Source organism: Pelecanus crispus, chromosome 4 (genome assembly GCF_030463565.1).
Source record: "Pelecanus crispus isolate bPelCri1 chromosome 4, bPelCri1.pri, whole genome shotgun sequence".
NCBI classification, from domain to species: Eukaryota; Metazoa; Chordata; class Aves; order Pelecaniformes; family Pelecanidae; genus Pelecanus; species Pelecanus crispus.
The window spans coordinates 29,501,961-29,522,925 of NC_134646.1; the positions used below are offsets into that span (position 1 = coordinate 29,501,961).

Consider the following 20,965-nt stretch of genomic DNA (forward strand, 5'->3'; position numbering starts at 1 on the left):
TGACTTCTAAACGCAGATGTCTCTACCAACTTCAGAAAGCAAGGCTAAAAGTTCTCTACCTTTTTTTTTTTCATAAAACACGTGGACAGTGTAATTTCTGAACTCATACACAACTTTCATACAGGCTGTGCAATTGCCAAGTAACATGCCTACCTTGGTAACTTAAGAATTTTTTTTTATTCCCATTTGAATTTGTAAGATTTAGACTAACCCAGCAGGTTTCTCTTGCTCTTACTCCCCTACACATCAAAAACCTTTTCGCCACAAAAGAGATCATTCAGTGACGACCTCAAAAGTTTATCTAGGAAATGTTCCTTTTCAGCCTCAGTCAGAGAGTGACCAACATAAAGCCACCTGCTACATTCAAAGGGCCCGTATCTTGAATTACAGGGTAACTGTTCAAAGAGAAGGTTTTCCTCTTTCCCCACTCAACATTTATTTCTAGCATTACTAAGAGGAGAGCAGCATTATTAAAATATTGTAACAGAGATTTGAGAGATGGATAAAATTCACATTAGCTAATACCAGAAACAAGACTTTTGTCCTGGACACAAGCTTTGCCACGTACACGGGGAAACTGCACAAACTGCATTCACCACCACTGTCAGAAGGCCTAAGCACTGAAGTTTGTCCCAGTTCATACTGGCGATTCAACTCTCCATGCATGCCACAGATCTCTATTGTCTCATGTTTGACCAGATCACCGTAGTATTCTCCACAACGGGAATCACTGAATCCTCTTCCTTTACTGCAACCATACACCAAAAATGATTAATCTGACATGTTGTTAACTAGTATTTTTCCCCTACCTTTTGCCTGAATTTAAATTTTGCTATTCCACCTGTTTAGAGAGAAGTTAGCAATTTCTCAGCAAACTGGAAAAGAACAGGAAATATTAACTATAGGGATGTTTAAAGTTATGTACTTTTCAGACCAGCAAGACAGACTTTTTCAGACTACAAGGTAGAGCGAGCTAGCAACAGAAAACTCCACTCTGCTTTTTGCATCGAGCTTTTCAATATCAACAGAATTACTCTAATATTTTAATTCCCACAAAAACTTGCAGAAGTATTTTTAACAAAACGGGCTTCTGTAATGACTGCAACTCATTACGTATTTATTTCATTAGAATAGCAAAGCATCCAGTCTGGATTTGTTTATACTGCTAGTTACTGTAAAAACTTCTATGTCCCCTCATCACAACAGTAACTGAACGTCTCATGGACTTTCCTCCCTTGCAAGGTGGAAGTTTCCTGTGTTCCCACTATACACATGAAAAGCTGAAGCATGAAGAGAATTTTTAGTTCAGCATCACACAGGAAGTCTGTTGTAGAGCAACCCTAAAAATCAGACATTTTCCTTAACGGGTTTTGTTGTGGCGGGTTTTTTTAACTCCAGTCTGTGAGTACAATGTAAAACTACAATCAGGCTAATTTTGTTCCCAAGTCTGTCACAGAAGAGAAACCAAAATAAATGTGTCCAGGAGTTCTGTCTATAAGTGACTTTACCTGTATTTCCTTACTGTTTCCTGTGAGAAGATAAGGTTGTCTTGTATCGTCACTTCAACTGAACCGTACACTCTAACACTGCCATAACCCATCCCTCTCCCATCTTTTACTTCAGAGAATTCCTCCTAACATCTTGTCTCTAAGCACAGATGTTTATAAAGTCTTGTTTCCTATATTTTTTGTTTCTAAGACAGTTGTCTTTCTGCACTGTTTTGGCTCTGCAGAGTACATCTTCCTTGTGGATTTATGCACAGCCTTTCCTTTGAAAGACTTAATAGCCTACCTGCTTGCCCATCCTCACTTATGTATTTTCGCATAATGACTACCCTTCCATTAAACGTGATAAATTTACGAATCCCTTGGCAGCTTACTAGGACAAAAGCAGCCACAGACATACACAATAAAACAAAACATGGAACACAGAGCTAACAAAACCTACAAGACATTACACTATTCACTCACAATATTTTTTCCCGGCACTTTTTTTTCCTCTAATTAGACTGTAAATTCTGTGGGAAGAATGTTTTTTTTTATTCTATACTGGCCTTATTTACAGCAGCCACTGTTGAAAGAGGGAAAGGGAAAAGTAATGAACATCACAGGATTTGCAACGTAACGTAATGACAAGATAAATAACATTGTCTACCTTTGGTACAAAAATCACCTTGGCTATTTAAAAATAATAAGCATTAAGTAAGTATAATTTTCACTAACCGTACTGTTTGTCAGCATTTTCTCTTCCCTTTCAACATGCATTAAACAACAGTTAAATTAGCTTCACTGAGCTACTGCGTTAACAATGTAATAAAGAAAATTGTTGCTTTAAAAACAAATGTTTCCCAGGAAAAATTAAAATAAATAAATAAGTACATAAACATCCTCTTCCTTTTAGTTACTGCAAAAGATCTCGTTTATTTGTTGATTACCACATGGTAAAACAGAGCTTTTGTTAAACGGACACATTAACATTTGAGAAACGTTCAACATAATAAGTCATTTAAAAATGCAGCCTTCCACCAGCAAATATTTAACTTAGTACAAAGTAATATTTGTGCTTTAAGGCAGATAACTTTGGAGGTTGGAGCTATATTTCTATCCAGATGATCGATTTGCTGTATGAGTTTAGGGCCACCATTGCATCCTCAAGTGAATCCAAAGAGAAGCATACAAGCTTTTCACGCAGAGCTTCAAACCAGAATTTCAGTCAGGTGTATCAATAAAGTAAAAGTTGGCAATGGTTCAAGAAAGTAAGACATGGGCTATGAAGAACAGAAGCCAAACTTTAGAAAGACAGCACACTAAAACTCGGTTATTGCAGAAAAAAGTACCGCTGAGTTAAAATTCCTTTGCAGACCTACTCCATCAAATCTCAACTCTAAGCTTCTCTCAGCAGTTTGTCAGCCCAGAAAACTCGGACCTGGTGGTCAACGTGAAATCTTTTCTTTTTTTCCTCACACACCCCCCCCCCCCTGCCCAAAGCTTAACCATAAGCCACCAAGTGTCAGATAAATGATAGGAAGGCGGCAAAGTGTCTTTCCCGCCATCAACAATTACTGGTCTTCACGGAGAAACACCTCCAAGATCATGGTTGGACTGATGATCTTAGAGGTCCTTTCCAACCTTAATGATTCCTAGTTTTTACTTTCATTAAAAATAACCCAGCCACCAGGCCAGGAAACATGGAATTGCTACTCTACCCTTAACTGGTTTAGTGGTGGACTTGGTAGTGGCAGGTTAACGGTTGGGCTGGATGACCTTAAAGGTCTTTTCCAACCCGAACGATTCTAAGGAGCCTCCAGCCAGCCCCTTCAGGGCAGAGCGAACTAACGGCAAAGGGGGCAGACGCGGCCGTTCTCGCTCAGGCAGCCCAGGCGAGGAGGAAGCAGAAAACCGGGGCTCCCCAGGGCCGCGCAGCGGCCGCCGCGACCCGCCCCTGCTCTCCCTCAGGCAGCGCCCGCCGCCGCCGCCCGCTAACGGCCGCGAGACAGCGGGGCGGGCCCGCCCCTCCCCCCAACGGCCCCGTCCCCCCCGCGCGCGAGGCGGGCGCCAACCGCCGCTTACCCCGCCCCGCCCGCAGCGCTCTCCCGCACCCGCACGCGGCCCGGCCCGGCCGCTTCCGCCCCGGCTCCGCCCCTTCCTGCGCGCGCGCCTGGCCGGGCCCCGCCCCGCCCACTTCCCCCCGCCCACGGCACAGGGCGCTCGTCCGGAACCGCTGCGTCCGGGCCCTGGTTGCGCGGGGGGACCGTGCGCGGCGGCGGACCCGGCTGCGGGCGGTGAGGGCGGGGGGTGGTGGCTGCCCCCGCACGGTGTCGTCGTCTTCCTCCTCCTCTTCTCCGGTAAGAGCGCGGCGGGCGGCTCCGCGGGGGCAGACACGACTTCGCCGGGCGGCAGGAAGAGCGGGGCCCACAAGCACGCTTGGCGGCCGCTGCCCCGGTCCCGGGGCGGGGCGAGGCGAGCGTTGAGTCTCCCTTTGGCGCGGGGAGGGCCCGGGCGGAGCCGGCGGGGAGGCCAGGCGAAGCCAGGCGGCCGCGTTGGCCCTGTGGGTGCCGGCGCCCCTCCTGCCGGCCTCTGGAGGGACGGGCCCTCCCGGGCACAGGCGCACGCCCGGTGCCGCGGCCTTGAGGAAAGCGGGCCAGGGCGGTGACGAGTGCGGGAGGGTCCCCGCAGCCTTGTTTCGGGCTCTGCCGGGGCGGGAGCCGGTCGCGCCGCTCTGCCGCAGGGCAGCGTGTCCGGGGAGGCTTCCCCCGCGGGGCACCGAGCCGTGCGGAGCCGCCCAGCCCGCTCCCGGGCGGCCGGCGCTGGGTCCCGGCGTTCGTCTCCGGTGTAAGCGGACTCGGTTGTCAGCGCCGTAGTGAAACGGGGAGGTTCGGCTCCCGCTCCGGGGTAGGGATAGGCCCCGGGCGCGGGAAGAAGCAGACCGAGCAAATAGAGGTGATGTACGCGTAATGCAGGGCGTATAAGTTTCAACCATAGTATAGGATATTTCTGGATTAAAAAAGATGGTGGCATTTTATTCTCTCGAGCATTTTATTTTTGAAGCGTGACTTTCAGAGTAGAGGCCTTTTCTTCATTCTTAAAGGAAACGTCAGGGAGAAATTTGCAGCAGGTATCTTGCAAAGGATCTGATCGTGGCTTTAGTGTAACTAATTCAAAAATCCAGTTTTAACTAAAGTTTGGTTCTTCCACTGAGAAATCACCAGGAGGGTATCTGGATGTATCTAGGAGGGTTGGATGTATCTAGGGTATTTGTAAACCTGATAAATTTTGGTAGGCATTGAATTAGGGAAAGGTGAAAGCAATAATGGAGATATAATCAATTTACCAGTGACTGAAAACAATGAGCAGTGACATCTGTTTAAACAGCATCTTCATTTTTGCGCAATATTGAAGCTTAGTGGTAGCAGGGATTAGCAAATCTCAATTGTGTCAGTATGATTATCTCATTTACTTGAATAAATGTCTTTTAGAAAACTGATTTTTTGTGGCAACACATGAGACCAAAAACATTCTGTAGAAAGGAAAGGCAGATCTAACAGGAAAAGGGCTTGATTAAACAAGGAACTTTTGACAGAGTTCCAATGCAAAAAGGACATATACAGCAGGTGGAAGTGGAGGCATTGCCTCAAAGGAGGAATGTAGAAATACTGCCCAGGCCTGTGAGGGTAGTGTTAGGAAAGCTAAAGCTAAGCTAGATTTGAAACTAGCAAGAGATGTCAATGGTAACAAGATGTCATTTATCAGGAAAAGAATTCACAAGGAAAATGTGGTGCTGCTGCTGAGTGGGACAAGTGTGTTAGTGACAGCAGACACAGATAACGGTGAGTTAGTCGATGTCTTCTTTGCCTCAGACTTCACCAATAAGGTCTCCCAGGCCTTTCGCCAGAAGGCAGTGTTCAAGGAGAGGAAGAACTACAAGCTGTGGAAGGGAATTGAAGCAGGGATTGTTTACCTGACAAGTCCATGGGCCCAGGTGGACTGCATTCAAGGGTGCTGAGAGCTGACAGCATCTTCATGAAGCTACTCTCTGTCATCTTTGAAAGGCCATGAGATTGGGGGAGATCCCCAAAGACAGGAGGAAGGCAAATCCCATGTTCATCTTCAAAAAGGGCAGGAAGGACAATCCAGAGAACTACAGGCTGGTCAGCCTCTCTCCTTCCACCTGTGGGAGGATCATGGAGGAAGCCATTTCTAGGCATAAGAAGGAGCAGGTGGTGACTGGGGATAGCCAGTTTGGGATCTACCAAGGATAAATCATGCCTGACCAACTGGGCTTGTCCTCTGTGACAAAATAACTAGATCTGAAGATGAAGGGAGAGTGTTGGATGTCATCTACTGTGGGCTTAGGGGGACCTAATGGAAGCCTGTATCTACCTAAGAGGAGGTTATTGAGAAGATCAAGCCAGTCTTTCTACTCAGGTGCATTGCAGGGGAATGAGAGACAGCACAAGTTGGAACTTCTAATTTGAAGTAAGGAAATGAAGACAGTTAGGCATTGAGACAGGTTGCCCAGAATGTTTGTCACATTCCTGTCTTTGAAGGTTTTCAAGATCCAATGGGACGAAGTCCTGGGCAAGCTGGTCTGAATTCAGTGTTGACTTTGCTTTGAGCAGGAGGTTGCACAGGGTGACCACTTGGGGTCCCTTCCAAACTGAATGATTTTGTGACTGAAATAATGTACTGTTTGTGAGGAGTAGAAGATGGCAAATATAGGGCAATAGTGTGATCTTAGAAATTTTGAATAAACAGGTTACTGTGATATTGATTGAAATATTGATTTTAAAGTACAGTATAAAATAAGCTGTAGAATGTAAAATGAAGGATCCAAATAACTCCATACTAAGTTCCATAGGTACAAATAACTCCATAGCAGAAGACTTTACTCCACTCTTCTAACATTCTTTGGAGAAGATGTCAAATAAATAAGAACTGATTAATACAATTGCTTTGATTAATAAAGTTGTCTGGACTACTGAAGTGCGTGAGTTTTGAAATATCCCTCATGGGAGATAGCTGAGAAATTAAGTTGTCATGAATCAAGTCTGATTAAGATACTAAACCAAAAATGGAAAACAGAAGTTTAGTTTTTCCTGCTTTTAAGATTTTCCTTGATCTACTTTATTAAGACTTACATTAAATCTGAAAGTGATCTGGAAAGGGCATTATTGGTAAATAAGAAAAATCTGCCACTGTCACAGTCATTAGATTAGTCAGGAAGAGAGAAAGTCCTGAAGGACAGAAGAATCCAAAGCAGGGCGGTGGGGGAGGTGAATTGATATTATGGTGGTAAGTGAAATTTATTATTGATGAACACAGTGCATGCTTTGGAAGGAATTTTGTGCTACTGATTCATGTTACTGGGTTTGAAGTTAACTGCTACAGATGTTGAAGGTAGCTGAAAAGGATATGTGAGTGAAAGTCCTTTTAATCATTAGTGTCAGTGAAAAATAAAAGTATTGCTGAGTTTATAAAGAATGGATTTGATAATAGCATTGCAATATAAATTGAAGGTATGCACTTTCTTGGAAAAATATCTTCACTTGTATACCTGTCTCAGAAAATAATAGAAATAGGAGATTAGAAACAGACGGATGAAAATATACCATATCTGAAAATGTCATGCAAGTAGATCCATGTAACCGAAAGTGATGATGAATAAGATAATACATGTGTAGGCATGCAAAATAATAGCTGTCAAGTAAATGAAAAGAAAGGGTCTCTTATGCCCTGAAAATCTAGTAAGTCTATTAAATTGGAAGACCTCATATTCTGTATAGTGCTCAATTAAGCTTGTATGTATTTGGCAGAAGACAATAGTATGCTCAAGAGAGACACTGAAAAAATTCTTACATGTTTTAAGAATAACAACCCACTAATCAACACTTTTTCTCCCCACGGGGATTTAAACCATTTAGCATTAAGAGAGATCATACTCCATGATTGTCCATTGTAGGATTTTTATATTATCTCACATACTTCAGAGAGTTTTGTTACCTTATATTTGGTCTTGTCTATCCATGATCAAACAGTTCTTACACAATAGTGAAGAAGTGTCAAACACAGACATTAGCTGAGAAAGGTGCTTTTAGGGCTGGGCTAATAGGTTAATGCTTAGTTGCAAGAGGGTGTACTTGAGTTGCTGTTCCTGCTGCACAAGTTGCCTGCATGTTCCCTTCAGTTACTGCTTTGTGCAAAACCCATTCTGCTCTGGGTTCAAGGATTATAGCACAGCCCTCTAATCTCACAGCTGCGTTATCAAACTGCTACACAAAAGACAGTGTCATACTCACTTTTTTCCCCTATTTCTTTTTCCTAAACAACATTTGAATTTTTTTCTGTACAAAGATTCCACTTCAACAAGAAAGTCATGGAGTGCTCTCGCACAGAATAACCTATGGCATCGTTAAAACACTGTCCTATTCTTGCTCCAAGACTGTCAAGTTGCTATATGCTTACTTCACCACCAGAGGAGCAGTTATGAATGAAAACATGAATTAATGCAACTGGATCTTAGCTTTATAAGTATCAAACCACTGTTCTGATGTGTTGTCCTGGTTTCGGCTGGGATAGAGTTAATTTTCTCCCTAGTAGCAGGCGTAGTGCTGTGTTTTGGATTTGGTAGGAGAAGAATGTTGATAACACGCTGATGTTTTTAGTTGTTGCTGAGTACTGCTTATGCCAGTCAAGGACTTTTCAGCTTCCCATGCTCTGCCAGGCGCACAAGAAACTGGGAGGGGGCACAGCCAGAATAGTTGATCCAAACTGGCCAAAGGGCTATTCCATACCATATGATGTCATGCTCAGTATAGAAACTGGGGGGAGTTGGCCGGGGAGCAGCGATCACTGCTCGGGAACTGTCTGGGTATCAGTTGGCGGGTGGTGAGCAATTGCATTGTGCATCACTTGCTTTGTATATTATTATTGTTATTATCATTATTATATTGTTATTATTATCATTACTACTTTACTTTATTTCAATTATTAAACTGTTCTTATCTTAACCCGGGAGTGTTTCTCACTCTTACTCCTCCGATTCTCTCCCCCATCCCATCGGGGTAGGGGGAGTGAGCGAGCGGCTCCGTGGTGCTTAGTTGCTGGCTGGGGCTAAACCACAACATCTGTAAGTATCTGGAAAAGGCCGTTACCAAAAGCAATAATTTGCCTTTTGGACCAGGCCACTTATTGGTATGAGCCTATTTGACAGTTGTGTTATTGTGGCCCAGTAAGGAGAGCATATTTAGCAAGTTAATGTTTTCAGGTGATGCTGTTCTTAAGACAGCTATCGATGTGTTCATCTTTCTGTCAAATATACTTACCTTCTTTAACTTAGAAATAGATTTTTTTAATTTGAAAATTTATGCCTAAACTGAGCATACTCGAACTGTTTAATGAGCCCGGTTTCCTCCCTTCTCATGAGAAAATTTCTCGTGATAAGTTAGTTATAACTGCATTAGCCTATGACATTATAGTTTACCCTTGAGAACAGAGAAAGAATTACTGCAATTTCATAGGCAAATAAAAGAATAAATACAGAGAACCCTTTTGAAATTTGGATTTTAACAGTTCCTTTACAATAGATTTCTTTGAAAAGGTAGAGCTAGAGATAAATCTGGGAAGTGTTACCTTCAGAAAGATGAAAATAGAATTAGCATGCTTGTTCTCTAAATACTCCAGGCATCCTGAATTGGCTGCTAATGACTGTTGAGGCTACCTGTTCCTTACATACACAAGTATATATTCCTAGAAGAAGGATTGGTTTTTTTAACAGGAAATTATTCCAAATTTCTGAAATTGGTGTTTTAATTCTACTATTTTCATTCAACAGAGGGTTTAGCAGAGTCCTAATTTAAGATTATATGGTACTGAAACTTGGAAGGCGTATTCACAGAACAAAGAAATGAAGAGATAACCTACTCACAGAACTCGGGAGCAGCCTGAAAATTTATCAGAGGTAGATGCATAAAAAAAGAGGATATGTGCTTTCCACATGCATTGAATTAACTTTTTGTAAACATCAGAGAGAGAGAGTCTGAATTGTCTGGATGGGGCTCGCACTACAGTCTCTGCTTGATCAGTGAAAAAGCAGAGTAACTGGTGCGTAGTACTTACCAGCAGAAGTTCTGTGGCCAGCAGAAAATGATTTGACGAGTAGCAAAGATTAAGGAAGAGAGAAGAAGCTCTTGAAGAGGATTCTTAACTCTCTGCTGGGTCCATTGATAAAATCCCTATGAAGTCTACTGTATGTCAAACTCCTTGATGATCTCAGTCACGCGATTCTCTGGTGTCTCGTGAAAGCTCAGCATGAGATAAAGGTTCCTGGAGACTTCTAGGCAAGTGTTGAGGGAGCAGGCTGCCACTGCTGGTGTTTTGGCCAGAGAGGTAAAAGTTCACTGCCTTGAATATCAAAAGGAATTCATCAGACAAAATCTTGGAAGCTCCAGCTGAAAAAGCTGTCCAGGCAGTGCTTTTGAGCAGAACTGATGAAAGCCTTTTCAAGAATGTCTTCTAGATTACTGTATAAAAAAATAAAACATCCTGATGTGTTTCAAATGGGATTCAAAGGGATTATTAATAATACCACTTCTCATTCATTTTGGAAAAGAGCAGGAAACTTCTCTTTCTGTGCTATTTCTTAAATTATTAATTGTTAATTACTGATTTAAGTTAGAGAGCTAGCTGTCTTTGTAGGGACAATTTCTGATGTAAATGTAGTTCCTTAGAGCTTTTGTTAAATAAATTAACAGAGGAGGCTCCAGAATGCAGGAGTGTATTGCTATGAAGCAAACGTATGTGGTTTTTTTTAAATTTGTTCTAACCCTTTCCTCACTTTATTTCATTTACGTGCTGTGGCATCTTAGAGCTCTGGATAGTCATTACTTGACATGAAAACCTAGGCTATCACAAGTGGACTTGGATGAATCACAATCTGAGTTACAAATTTTCTGTTTTATCTAAATTTAAAAATGGACAATATATTTTTTCATATTTTTAATATATATATCATCATATACTAGCTGGTTTATATCTCATTGTATGTTACAATGAGCTGTTCTTTTCAGAAGTTTCAAAAGTTAATTTTTCTACAAGTAAGATTTTTCTTTGTTCTTAAATGAGCAATGAGATAGAAATCACTGTATGTGCAAATAATGTTAAGGAGAAGGGTAATAATTGCTTTCCTTGAAGTTTACACTTATTTTGCATAATGTTCTGTATGTATGTGATATCAAGGATATGGAATATTTGTTCCATTTATGTAAGTATGATGAGTTTAGTTTCTGAACATCAGATATGCCAAAGAATGAATTTGACATCATTTCAGATGTAAAGCCAAATTCAAGTTCTGCAGCTCTGAGGTTCACAATCAGTCATCTTCTAATGATGATAATTAATTCACATATCATCCTTGCTGTGATTTAATGTAATTTCTTCTTACAAAAAAAAACCCCAAACCTTCTGTGAGATAGCCACATGCTGCCTGAGTTATGCTCCATATGAATAAAGTTGTCACTGTTTTTCTCCCCCCCCCTCCAAAGACACCACTATGGCTGCTACAGTGAACTTGGAGCTTGATCCCATTTTTCTGAAAGCCCTGGGCTTCTTGCATTCAAAGAGTAAGGACTCTGCTGAAAAGCTGAAAGCACTTCTTGATGAGTCTTTGGCCAGAGGAACTGACTCAAGCTATCGTCCATCTCAGAAGGTATTGGTATTAGAGAACATGGGTCACTTTTTTTGTGTCTTTTTAAAGCTCCTGCTATTCCTAGTTCATCTTTTATAGCTGAAAAGGTAAGAGAGAATCAGAAATTGAGGAAAAAGAAAAATAATTACGGAATGTTTCTATTCATCATTCCCCTTTTACGCAACATAATCTGTTTGATTAATTGAAGTTAATGAAAAAAAAATCTTTTTACCTTGTTGTTGTACCGAGACCCGTAAAAGAGATATTCAATGCTATATTGCAAGTGTCATGACTTTGCAATGGTACTTTTTGTATTCACTTTTATATCAGTTTTGGCATTTTTGTTTGTAAGCTATCATGCATGCTGTCTGAGGTGAACCCAAAATTATGTATTTCTTCAGTTACAATCAGAGCTAAAAGGTCTTTAAAATGCAGATTATTTTTGCCACAGATAAATATGAAATAAAACAAGCTATTTACTGATAAAGCTGGATCTCTTTTCTTGAAATTCTGTTGATGAAGTCACATGAGAATGAATAACACCAAATGGTTCAAAGCAGAAATTATTTGCAGGCTGAAACCATTGCCATCCAATGGACAAACATTATTTTTCATCTATTGAAAATCACTAAACACCTGCTAGAGAGAATATTTGAATCCGAGATTAGTGTATGGAAATAACCAAGCGGGGACATCCTCATACTGCTACGTATTGCCATATGGATAATGAGGTAGTATTCTCCCCTAGGATGCCTAGAAGTCAGCCTGGTATGTTCTAATGATGGTCTGTATGCTGATACATTAGTAATATTTCATTTCTACATGCACATGGTTCTGAATAACTAAAAGGCACCATTACTGCTTACAGCATCCATCATGCTTGTACTGTGTGGTCTAACTCCTTTCTATTCAAACTGTTAATTTCCTGAAACCTAAACTGCAGTTCACTCTGGCACAGGTCTCAAAATTCTCAGGAGCCCCCTGTGTCAGAGCTCAAAGAAGCATTGGTTTGTGGTTTAAAGAGGAAGCCGGGAGCCAAATAATAGTGCAATTCTAGTAACAGCTCAGCTGGTAGTCACCTGCCCTCAGGTGAGACTGAGGCCAGAGGAGGAAATCTTTTGTTCTCCTCTTTTCAGTGTGTCTCCAGTATCAGCTGGACTGCAAAGCTCAGAAATGGAAAAAGTACAAGCATTCCTTTCCTTCCATTCTCAGGCTACAGCATTAATTTGTGGTTGACCGTGAAATCCAAGAACAGAGCAAGAAGCACAGGATTACCACAGTCGGGCAGATGAGGAAACCCATTTCTGACTCTGGATGCAACAGGAAGTCAGCAAACTTGGCGGGGGGCAAAGCTCAGGGCTCAGGACCTGTCCCAGTATACAGCAGAGCACTACCCCATTTTACCAAGCCGGGGGAGGGTACCTTGCTCATGCACATTGCTGTGACTAATCACTCATTCACAGACTCACTTGCTTATTATCCATTGCTGACACTAATGCGTCATTAATAAGAACTATTGATTTCTGTTGAGATCTAAATTTATTAATCTGATAGGTGAATATGGACTGAGATTAAGTGGAGGTCAATATTTTTCTCTGACGGAATGAAGTATTGATGTCTGGTGACATGAGATGTCAGCTTATGTTTTCAGCTTATATTGAATTTTGTGCTCAGAACTATCTGAAAATTTGTGTTCATTATCTCTTTGAGTTTTAAAAGCAGAAAAGTTTTCCTTTTTTTAATTAATGTTCCAAAGAGGATCTGTCTGTGGAAATGGAGCACCTTTTCCTCTGGAACGTGAGTGATAAGGGGAGGTTTTAATAATTGACTGCAGCTTAAATACACTAATTTGTCAATGTGGTATGAAAATATTTCAGAAATGTTTAAAACGGTATATATGTACGTGATCATTGTTGTCTGACATGTTGTTTGCCTATCCTGTTATCTAACTAATTGCAAACTAGGAAGTAACTCAAGTGTAGGGTTTGCCTTCAATTTTTGTTTCTGTTTTTAGGAAGTAGAGCAACCCAAAGTACCTGTTACCAAACCTATTTCCAGTAAGCAAGAGCCTAAAGCTTCTTCTAGTTTGCCTTCTGGCAACAACAATGGCAAGCCCACTGCATCAGAAAAGGCGAAAAAAGAAACAGAAAAGAGGTCTGCTGATAAAGTAAGTAATTTTTGTTCTTTAATGAAATAACTTGGTTAGTAAACTTGAAGATGTTTTAGACAACAGCTCTCCTTTTTAACCTGCTTAAGCCAACTCGATCTAATTGTGCATAGCCTGTGAGATGCATTATCCAATCATGTTGCCTTCTGGGCAAGCCAACAAAAGTCTTGTTATAATTCTGTGAATGTTTTCCCTGCTTATTGCAGGGGGGTTGGACTAGATGACCTTTAAAGGTTCCTTCCAACCCAGATCTTTCTGTGACGCTATGTTTTAAATATCCTGATGATAAGACATTACTAAAATGTAGCAAGCTGAAATGTGGGATTCCCAAAGCTTTTTCAAGGATTTTGAGGTGAAGTACAAAAAGTGGACTTGAGCTTCTCATCCATAAATGTTTTGAAGAAAATACGTATGTAAGGAAAATAAGTTGTGTCTATGCTGTGTAAAGTACACCTTATACTGCTAACCTAATTGTTCCAGTCATTTTCTCATTTTAATAATATCCATTAGCTTTTTGCATTTTCACATTCTCTGTCTGTGTGTAATAGATAAAAGGGGATACCCCTGAAGGAGCTGATACACCAAAGAAGCCCAGACTAGAGAAGCAAGAGGCTCGTTCCTCTCCTATTACAGTTCAGACAAGCAAGGATTTATCCATGCCTGATTTATCTAGCTTTGAGGAAACCAGTGCTGATGACTTTGCTATGGAAATGGGATTAGCCTGTGTTGTTTGCAGGTAAGTCAACACTGCTTCCTTGCAATTGTGTAGTTACCTTTTTTTTTTAATTGTGTACTATTGAGTTAATGCTTCCTGGAGTTTTTATTCTGGAAATCACTTAAGCACATATCCAGAATTAATAATGCATTTAAGCATCCTTCATGAATAAGAATGGTTTCTTGATAATGAAACCTCTAATGAGAAAACCAACTCTTCTTCAGGAAAGGGCAAGTGAAAAATAATAAAACTAGACATGATGGAAAACATGTCGTGACAAATACTGATTTTCAATTATGGGGAAAACAAGTGAAAATATTAATGGCTAATAATAAGCATTTTTAAAAAATTGGTTCCCTTCTGAAAACATTTTTAGTGGCATTATTATGAGATCTGTACGTGTTGCTCCTCTTTTCATAATCATTTGACATTAGTTTACACATAGCCATGCTTTTTCAGTTAACGGTGTAAATATATCTTGCAGTCAAGACAGGTTCTTCTTACTTTTCAGTAAGGGCCTCTAAAATTGGATCTTAGTAACATTCTGCTAACAATAAATTTAGTGTTAACAGAAGTATAAAATACGCTTTTGAATATCCACCCTGGGATCAAATCACTCAAAACAGGATTTGGTTTCACAGATGGTTTATGTCCTTGTAAGTGCCCACTGCTGCCAAAAGGAACAGTTTGGCTCTCCCAATTGTACCGCCTTCCCTGTCCTGTTTAGGGGGGTCTATTGCCCACACAGGTGTTTGATCAGCTGAATCGGCTTCTGGATCAGGTCTCCACTTCGGTTTTTTGGTAGGTTTACATTTCAGGCAGCTTAGTGAGTGTAAATGCTTATGCTGGCACATGTGTGGATGCAGGAACATGGAGCCAGGACAGAGAGGAAGGTGGGACTGGCCTTTTGGTAGCGTTATATACTTTAGCTCAGCTTAAGCCAGCTGGGAAACTGTGCTTTATAACTTTGTCCTTCAGTCATTTCCATGGTCGTTCCTGTTTTGCAGATAAGGAGATGTCTCCAGTATATAGAGGATAACTTTCCATTGTTACAGCTAATTATACTGTTAACCAATTGTGAACTGATGAGATTTCATGTCACATTATTCCCATGTGTTGGCTCAAACGTTTAATTTCTTATTATAGGCATTAAGAAAGGAAGAACAGTTAAAACATTTGAAGTATGAAATAAATATTTCAGTTTTACCTTTCTTCCTACAAATTCCATTTTTGCTGTCTCCTAGAGGGGCAAAGCCCTGTTCAGCACTATGTTAAAATGGTACTAAAACCAGTATGGTATTAACTTATTTGGCAGGAGGGGATAAAGAAAAGTTTTGTTTAGACAGTCTTCAGCTGCTGTGGATTATTTATTCTGCATCTTCCCTGGCAAAGGAAAACACGTACAAGCATAATGAGAAATGCCTGCAAAGTAAAGAAAGAAAATGCAACTACTGTGCCTAGCGTGGCCAAGACTTTGCTTTGAAAAGCATAGGCCAGGTATGTGGTTCCATTAGCTGTTCCACAATCAATGTTTAACCTGGCTGCTGAAGGCGTTGCTTCTAGCTAACTGTGGTCACAAATTCATAGTGCTCTTGCAAAAGATGCATCTAGCCTGGCTAACTAAAATAGCTCTCATTAAGCTGATGCCAGAGGGAGGGAGAAGCACAACAGGGAAAGAAACAACCCATTAGAGAGGCGATGGCAACAGTCACCCAATGCTCAGGATTTATTTTCATTTTACATGAAACGTGCTGGAAGTGATGTCTTGTGGTTCTACTACTCCAGCTCACGCTGGACACGATGTTTCTCAGAGTACTCGTGCTTCAGACTTTCTGAATCCAACACATTGGTTAGACAGTATTCCACTATTTACTGCTCAGCTTTCAACATGTGGGCCCTTTTTGGGGTTGGCCATCTTGAGCTGAAATAGAATCATAGAATTGTTTAGGTTGGAAAAGACCTTTAAGATCATCCACTCCAACCATTAACCTACACTACCAAGTCCACACTAAACCAATCAAGGGTAGACTAGACTAAACCATGTCCTGAAGTGCCACATCTACCCGTTTTTTGAACACTTCCAGGGATGGTGACTCCATCACCTCTCTGGGCAGCCTGTTCCAATGCTTGACTGCCCTTTCCGTGAAGAAATTTTTCCTGATTTCCAAACTAAACCTCCCCTGGCGCAGCTTGAGCCCATTTCCTCTCGTCCTATTGCTAACTACATGGGAGAAGAGACCAACACCCACCTCACTACAACCTCCTTTCAGGTAGTATGAAATATACGTATGAAATACAAAAGCACTGGATACACTATAAAATAACTCAAGTATGAATAGTATTTAGAAACTGACATCTTTTAATAACTCAATCAATTATTCAATCAATTGTGAATGAAAACACCATGTCCAATTGCAGAGTAGGTAGGGTTCACAGCCAAAGGGTTTATATTTATATTGCTTAAGAAGACAAGTTAACAAGAACCCGGCACTGGGTTCACAAATTCAAAAGAGTATATTTGAATATTAACTGTTCCTTTGCTATAGATGTAAAAACTAGAGACATGAAATGTTTGTTCAAGATTTGCTAAGTGTCAAATGTATTTTCACAGTAATTAGGAGTATTGAACGTTGATGCCTATGGTGGTTTTCTTCTTGTTCTTTTATACCAAGTTAGGCATAAGGAGAGAGAGTATTAAAGTTAAGTTCAACCTCTCCAGTACCTGCAGATGTTAGAAAAATAGAACTCACCAGTTATATGGCTCCTCAGTTATATGAAGAAGAAATACTACATGCGGTTTGCATATCATAGAATTGTTTAGGGTGGAAAAGACCTTGAAGATCATCAAGTCCAACCATTAACCTAACACTACCAAGTCCACCACTAAACCAATTAAGGGTAGAGTAGTAATTAATCTCATGTTTCCTGGCTTGGTGGCTGGGTTACTTTTTAATGAAAGTAAAACTAGAATAAAATCATTAAGGTTGGAAAGGACCTCTAAGATCACCAGTTCGACCATCAACCCAACACCACCATGCCCACTAAACCATGTCCCAGAGTGCCACGTCTACCCATTTTTTTTTTAACACCTCCAGGGATGGTGAATCCACCACCTCTCTGGGCAGCCTGTTCCAATGCTTGACCACTCAGGAAAGAAATTTCTCCTAATATCCAATGTAAACCTCCCCTGATGCAATTTGAGCCATTTTCCTCTCATCCTATCACTAGTTACTTGGGAGAAGAGACCAACACCCACCTCACTACAACCTCCTTTCAGGGAGTTGTAGAGAGTGATAAGGTCTCCCCTCAGCCTCCTTTTCTCCAGGCTAAACAATCCCAGTTCCCTCAACTGCTCCTCATAAGACTTGTTCTCCAGACCCTTCACCAGCTTTGTTGCCCTTCTCTGGACACGCTCCAGCACCTCAATGTCTTTCTTGTATTGAGGGGCCCAAAACTGGACACAGTATTTGAGGTGCGGCCTCACCAGCGCTGAGTACAGGGAGACGATCACTTCCCTGCTCCTGCTGGCCACGATGTTCCTGATACAATGATCAGATGATAGATGATAGGGAACTCTGTCTCTCAAAAAAACCCCAAAATATATGTCTTTAAAAAGACCTGGTTTTGAAAGAACAACCTTGGTTTTTATGAATACTTGTTTGTTTGTTTTCTGAAGGTAAAAAATCACTTGGTTTGTTTCTCAGTTATCATATCATTTAAAAATAAGTCTGGTTTATCTTGTTTCTGGGCATGAAGAGTTCATGGTTTTTTAATCAGTCTGGAATTGTTCTTTTAACTTTAAAATAGGGTGAGTCGTCTTCCTTGAGACATGGGGTTGAACCATCACTGCATTCTTCTGACCCAATTTATTTAGGAATAATAAACAAAACAGCTTTTGAAATTTCCTGCATCTAAAATAATGGGCCCTGGAATTTCAGAAAGGTTTCTCCCTCTGTTTTTAAATAGCCCATTTAAAAGAGAAATATTTCTTAGAAAATGTTCTAGTATCCATATGGACAATACCTTCAGACTTCATTTTCCTGCTATATGAAGAAATAAGGTATTACCTTTTCCCACCCATCTACAAATAGAGTTTCCATGGTTACCTGGGTACCTGCTCCTTGGGGATATGAGCAAAAGCAGCTTAGCAATTAAATAGCCTGATTTGTCATCTGAAGGAAGAAATCATTGGGAAAATGGTATTTGGCTAATTCACAGACTTACTCCCAGTCATGTGTATATCACTAATTTGTCATTTATACAGCGTGATTACTTTCACCAGAGGCCCACGCGAAATTAGGTCCTCATCACCAGCTTACATGTTTGCTTCAAGGCAGGACTGCACAGTTAATCCTCTCTGTTCCATCTTTCCATGGTTCTGGTATTATCTCAAACTCCGAGTGCCTGTTTGGGTAGTAGGGACCAAAAGGATGGGTAATAAAACATCTTTAAAGTAGTATACAGCTTGGATGATGATGCTTTTAAAACCTGTAGCAGAAAGCACTCTTACAGGCTTGTTGTTGAGAAATTATTTGGTCTTGAACTGCTCTACAGCTTACAGCAAAATTATCCAAACATAAACTAGGCCTTGATATGCTAATATAATGAGGAAGTCATAATTAGTATACAGTGAGGTATCCATAAAATGCCCAGGTGAAGCAAAGCAGGTTAGACTTACATTTCTAATATAAAAATCAAACAGGAAATCAAAAGTGTCATAGACACATGTTTAATAGTATAGAAGTTTTAGATTTTCTTGAATGAAATTACCTTTAAAAAATACAAAATTTCTAAAATATTTATTAGGAATACTCATACAGGAAGAAAAGAAATACATTTCATTTGCCACAGGTAGAAAATACACGTGAAAGCAGAAATAGTTTTTATCTTAAGCCTTGCAAAATTTGCAACAATTGGATAATCCTTTAAGTGCTTTCTCCCATAATCTGTTCTTAACTATTTGCTCTGCAGGCAAATGACAGTTATTTCTGGGAATCAGCTAGTGGAGTGTCAGGAGTGCCATAATCTCTACCACCAGGATTGCCATAAACCTCAAGTGACAGACAAGGAAGTGAATGATCCTCGACTTGTGTGGTATTGTGCCCGCTGTACCAGGCAGATGAAGAGAATGGTAGGAGTCAGTTTTTTGTATGAGCACTGTTTGAATACAGCAGGCTGTTTCTAATATATGAGAGTATTTACTGGTTGCAGAAATCTTTGGAAGCATGTTGGAGAACTGTTTTTCTCTGCAGTGCTTCCCTTGCTGCAGCTGTGGTTTTTAATGTAGCATCTCAAACACTATTCTGTAACATGCTTCTTAAACAAAGCTTTTTAAAAAGCAGAAGCTGAGTGAAGAAGAGTGAAATAGGATTATTTCCTACTTAGTAAGCAGCAGGAGAAAACTTTATTTCAGGTGATACTTGGGTTTTAGTACATGTCTACCAAATAGCTCTACAGTTTTAGTTTCCTTCTCAGCTTTGGACATGAATGGTTGTTTTCCTGTAAGACAAGACTGCAAATTTCAGTCCAGATCTTAAGTGCTGAGTGTTCTCAGGCTCAACAGTAAGCTGAGGGTAGCACATTCCAGGAAAAAATTCCTTTATTTTGATTAATTTGTGTGTTAATTTCTTGACTAAACAGAGTAATTATTCCTGATCCCACAGGAATCCCACTCATCTCATAATGAGAAACAAACATCAGAGTAAGAGAGCATCTTTGGGTGCATGAAACATTAACCATTTGTTCGCACGACTTTAGTTCTGACATTTTAAAATCAAACCCTTTTACGCAGCAGAAAATGTGTTCTATTTTGGAACTGTTCTGTGATAACTTAGCAAATTGTTATCTGTTGCAATGGCTCTACTAAGAAACAAGAAGGCAATGTAAGATCCTGGCCTAGGAGTTATCATCACTGACTGAAGTACATGATTATTCTGATGATCATCAGGCCTTTGAACTCAGAGGAGTGTTTTCTTGAGGTCAGTTATTGCACAGGATAGCCATTGCAGCCATTCAATGTTTGCCTTCAATATGCCCTTTCCTTTTTTTGTTTCAGCATAAGTTCTACCATTTTACCTGCCACTTCTTAGCAGTCTCTTGCAGCCTGCCTTGCAGTACTGCTGGATTATGTCCCTGTCTTCCTCAAGTTCACCTGTCTTTGCCTTATTTCTGTGAGGGCCCAGTGCTTTCCTGTTCCCTGAGTGTTAATGCTGCCGCTCTTCCCACGCTGAAATAGCAAGTCCTATTCAGTATGCTTTTTGCCTGGACTCTGTCCCCAGTATCATATTCAGCACTACCTCCAGATCCCCTATTACCTTATTTCTCAGGCACCATTCAGTTTGAAATTGTAAAGGCTAGACTGCAGTTCTGATAATGCTCATGCTTTTTGTTAACAGTCAAAACAGTCAATGTATGAGGCCTATAACTAATTTGGAGGTTTTTTCCCTACCACTTACTCAGGCTCAGAAGACACAAAAACCACCTCAAAAACCAGCTCCTGCAGTGGTTTCAGTTGCACCAGCTGTGAAGGATCCATTGGTCAAGAAGCCAGAAATTAAGTTAAAACCTGAGACCCCACCAACTTTTCTAGCATTCAAGAGAACGGAAGTCAAGGTAATGTAGTTTAAATTTTCCAGAGGAAGAGTTTACATTTTACTGCATAGATTATCATTTTTTGAATTAGACCAAACTTTTCTCACAAGAACCATGAATGAAAATAGTCTGCTATACTATGTGTACTGAGTAGTACCATAGCATAGTAGTTTTGCATTAACACTAAAAGACTGGGGGAAAAACCCGCAATTCAACTGTAAGTCCCTAATGCATCTAGCTCTTGGCTCTGTTTTTGTTAGAAGGGAGAGAACGGAATTTATGGATTTTTTTAAATGTAATTTTATACAGGT

At 40.6% G+C, this 20,965-nt stretch overlaps 1 protein-coding gene across 5 annotated transcripts in view; it reads left to right on the plus strand.

Moving 5' to 3' along the window:
- The first annotated feature begins 3,791 nt into the window (after positions 1 to 3,791).
- Positions 3,792 to 20,965, plus strand: part of INTS12 (integrator complex subunit 12) — a 28,454-nt gene continuing 11,280 nt past the window's right edge. The window contains exons 1-7 of one of the 5 annotated variants that reach the window (XM_075709430.1): positions 3,806 to 3,844; positions 9,331 to 9,456; positions 11,039 to 11,202; positions 13,196 to 13,348; positions 13,897 to 14,084; positions 19,035 to 19,194; positions 20,523 to 20,675. In XM_075709430.1, coding sequence (XP_075565545.1) covers positions 11,047 to 11,202; positions 13,196 to 13,348; positions 13,897 to 14,084; positions 19,035 to 19,194; positions 20,523 to 20,675 — 810 coding nt within the window. In that variant the 5' untranslated portion in view covers positions 3,806 to 3,844; positions 9,331 to 9,456; positions 11,039 to 11,046. Of the gene's footprint in view, positions 3,845 to 8,653; positions 8,691 to 9,330; positions 9,457 to 9,865; positions 9,885 to 11,038; positions 11,203 to 13,195; positions 13,349 to 13,896; positions 14,085 to 19,034; positions 19,195 to 20,522; positions 20,676 to 20,965 lie in introns of those variants that run through there. The other 4 variants (XM_075709429.1, XM_075709432.1, XR_012831015.1 and 1 more) reach the window with 4 other exon arrangements.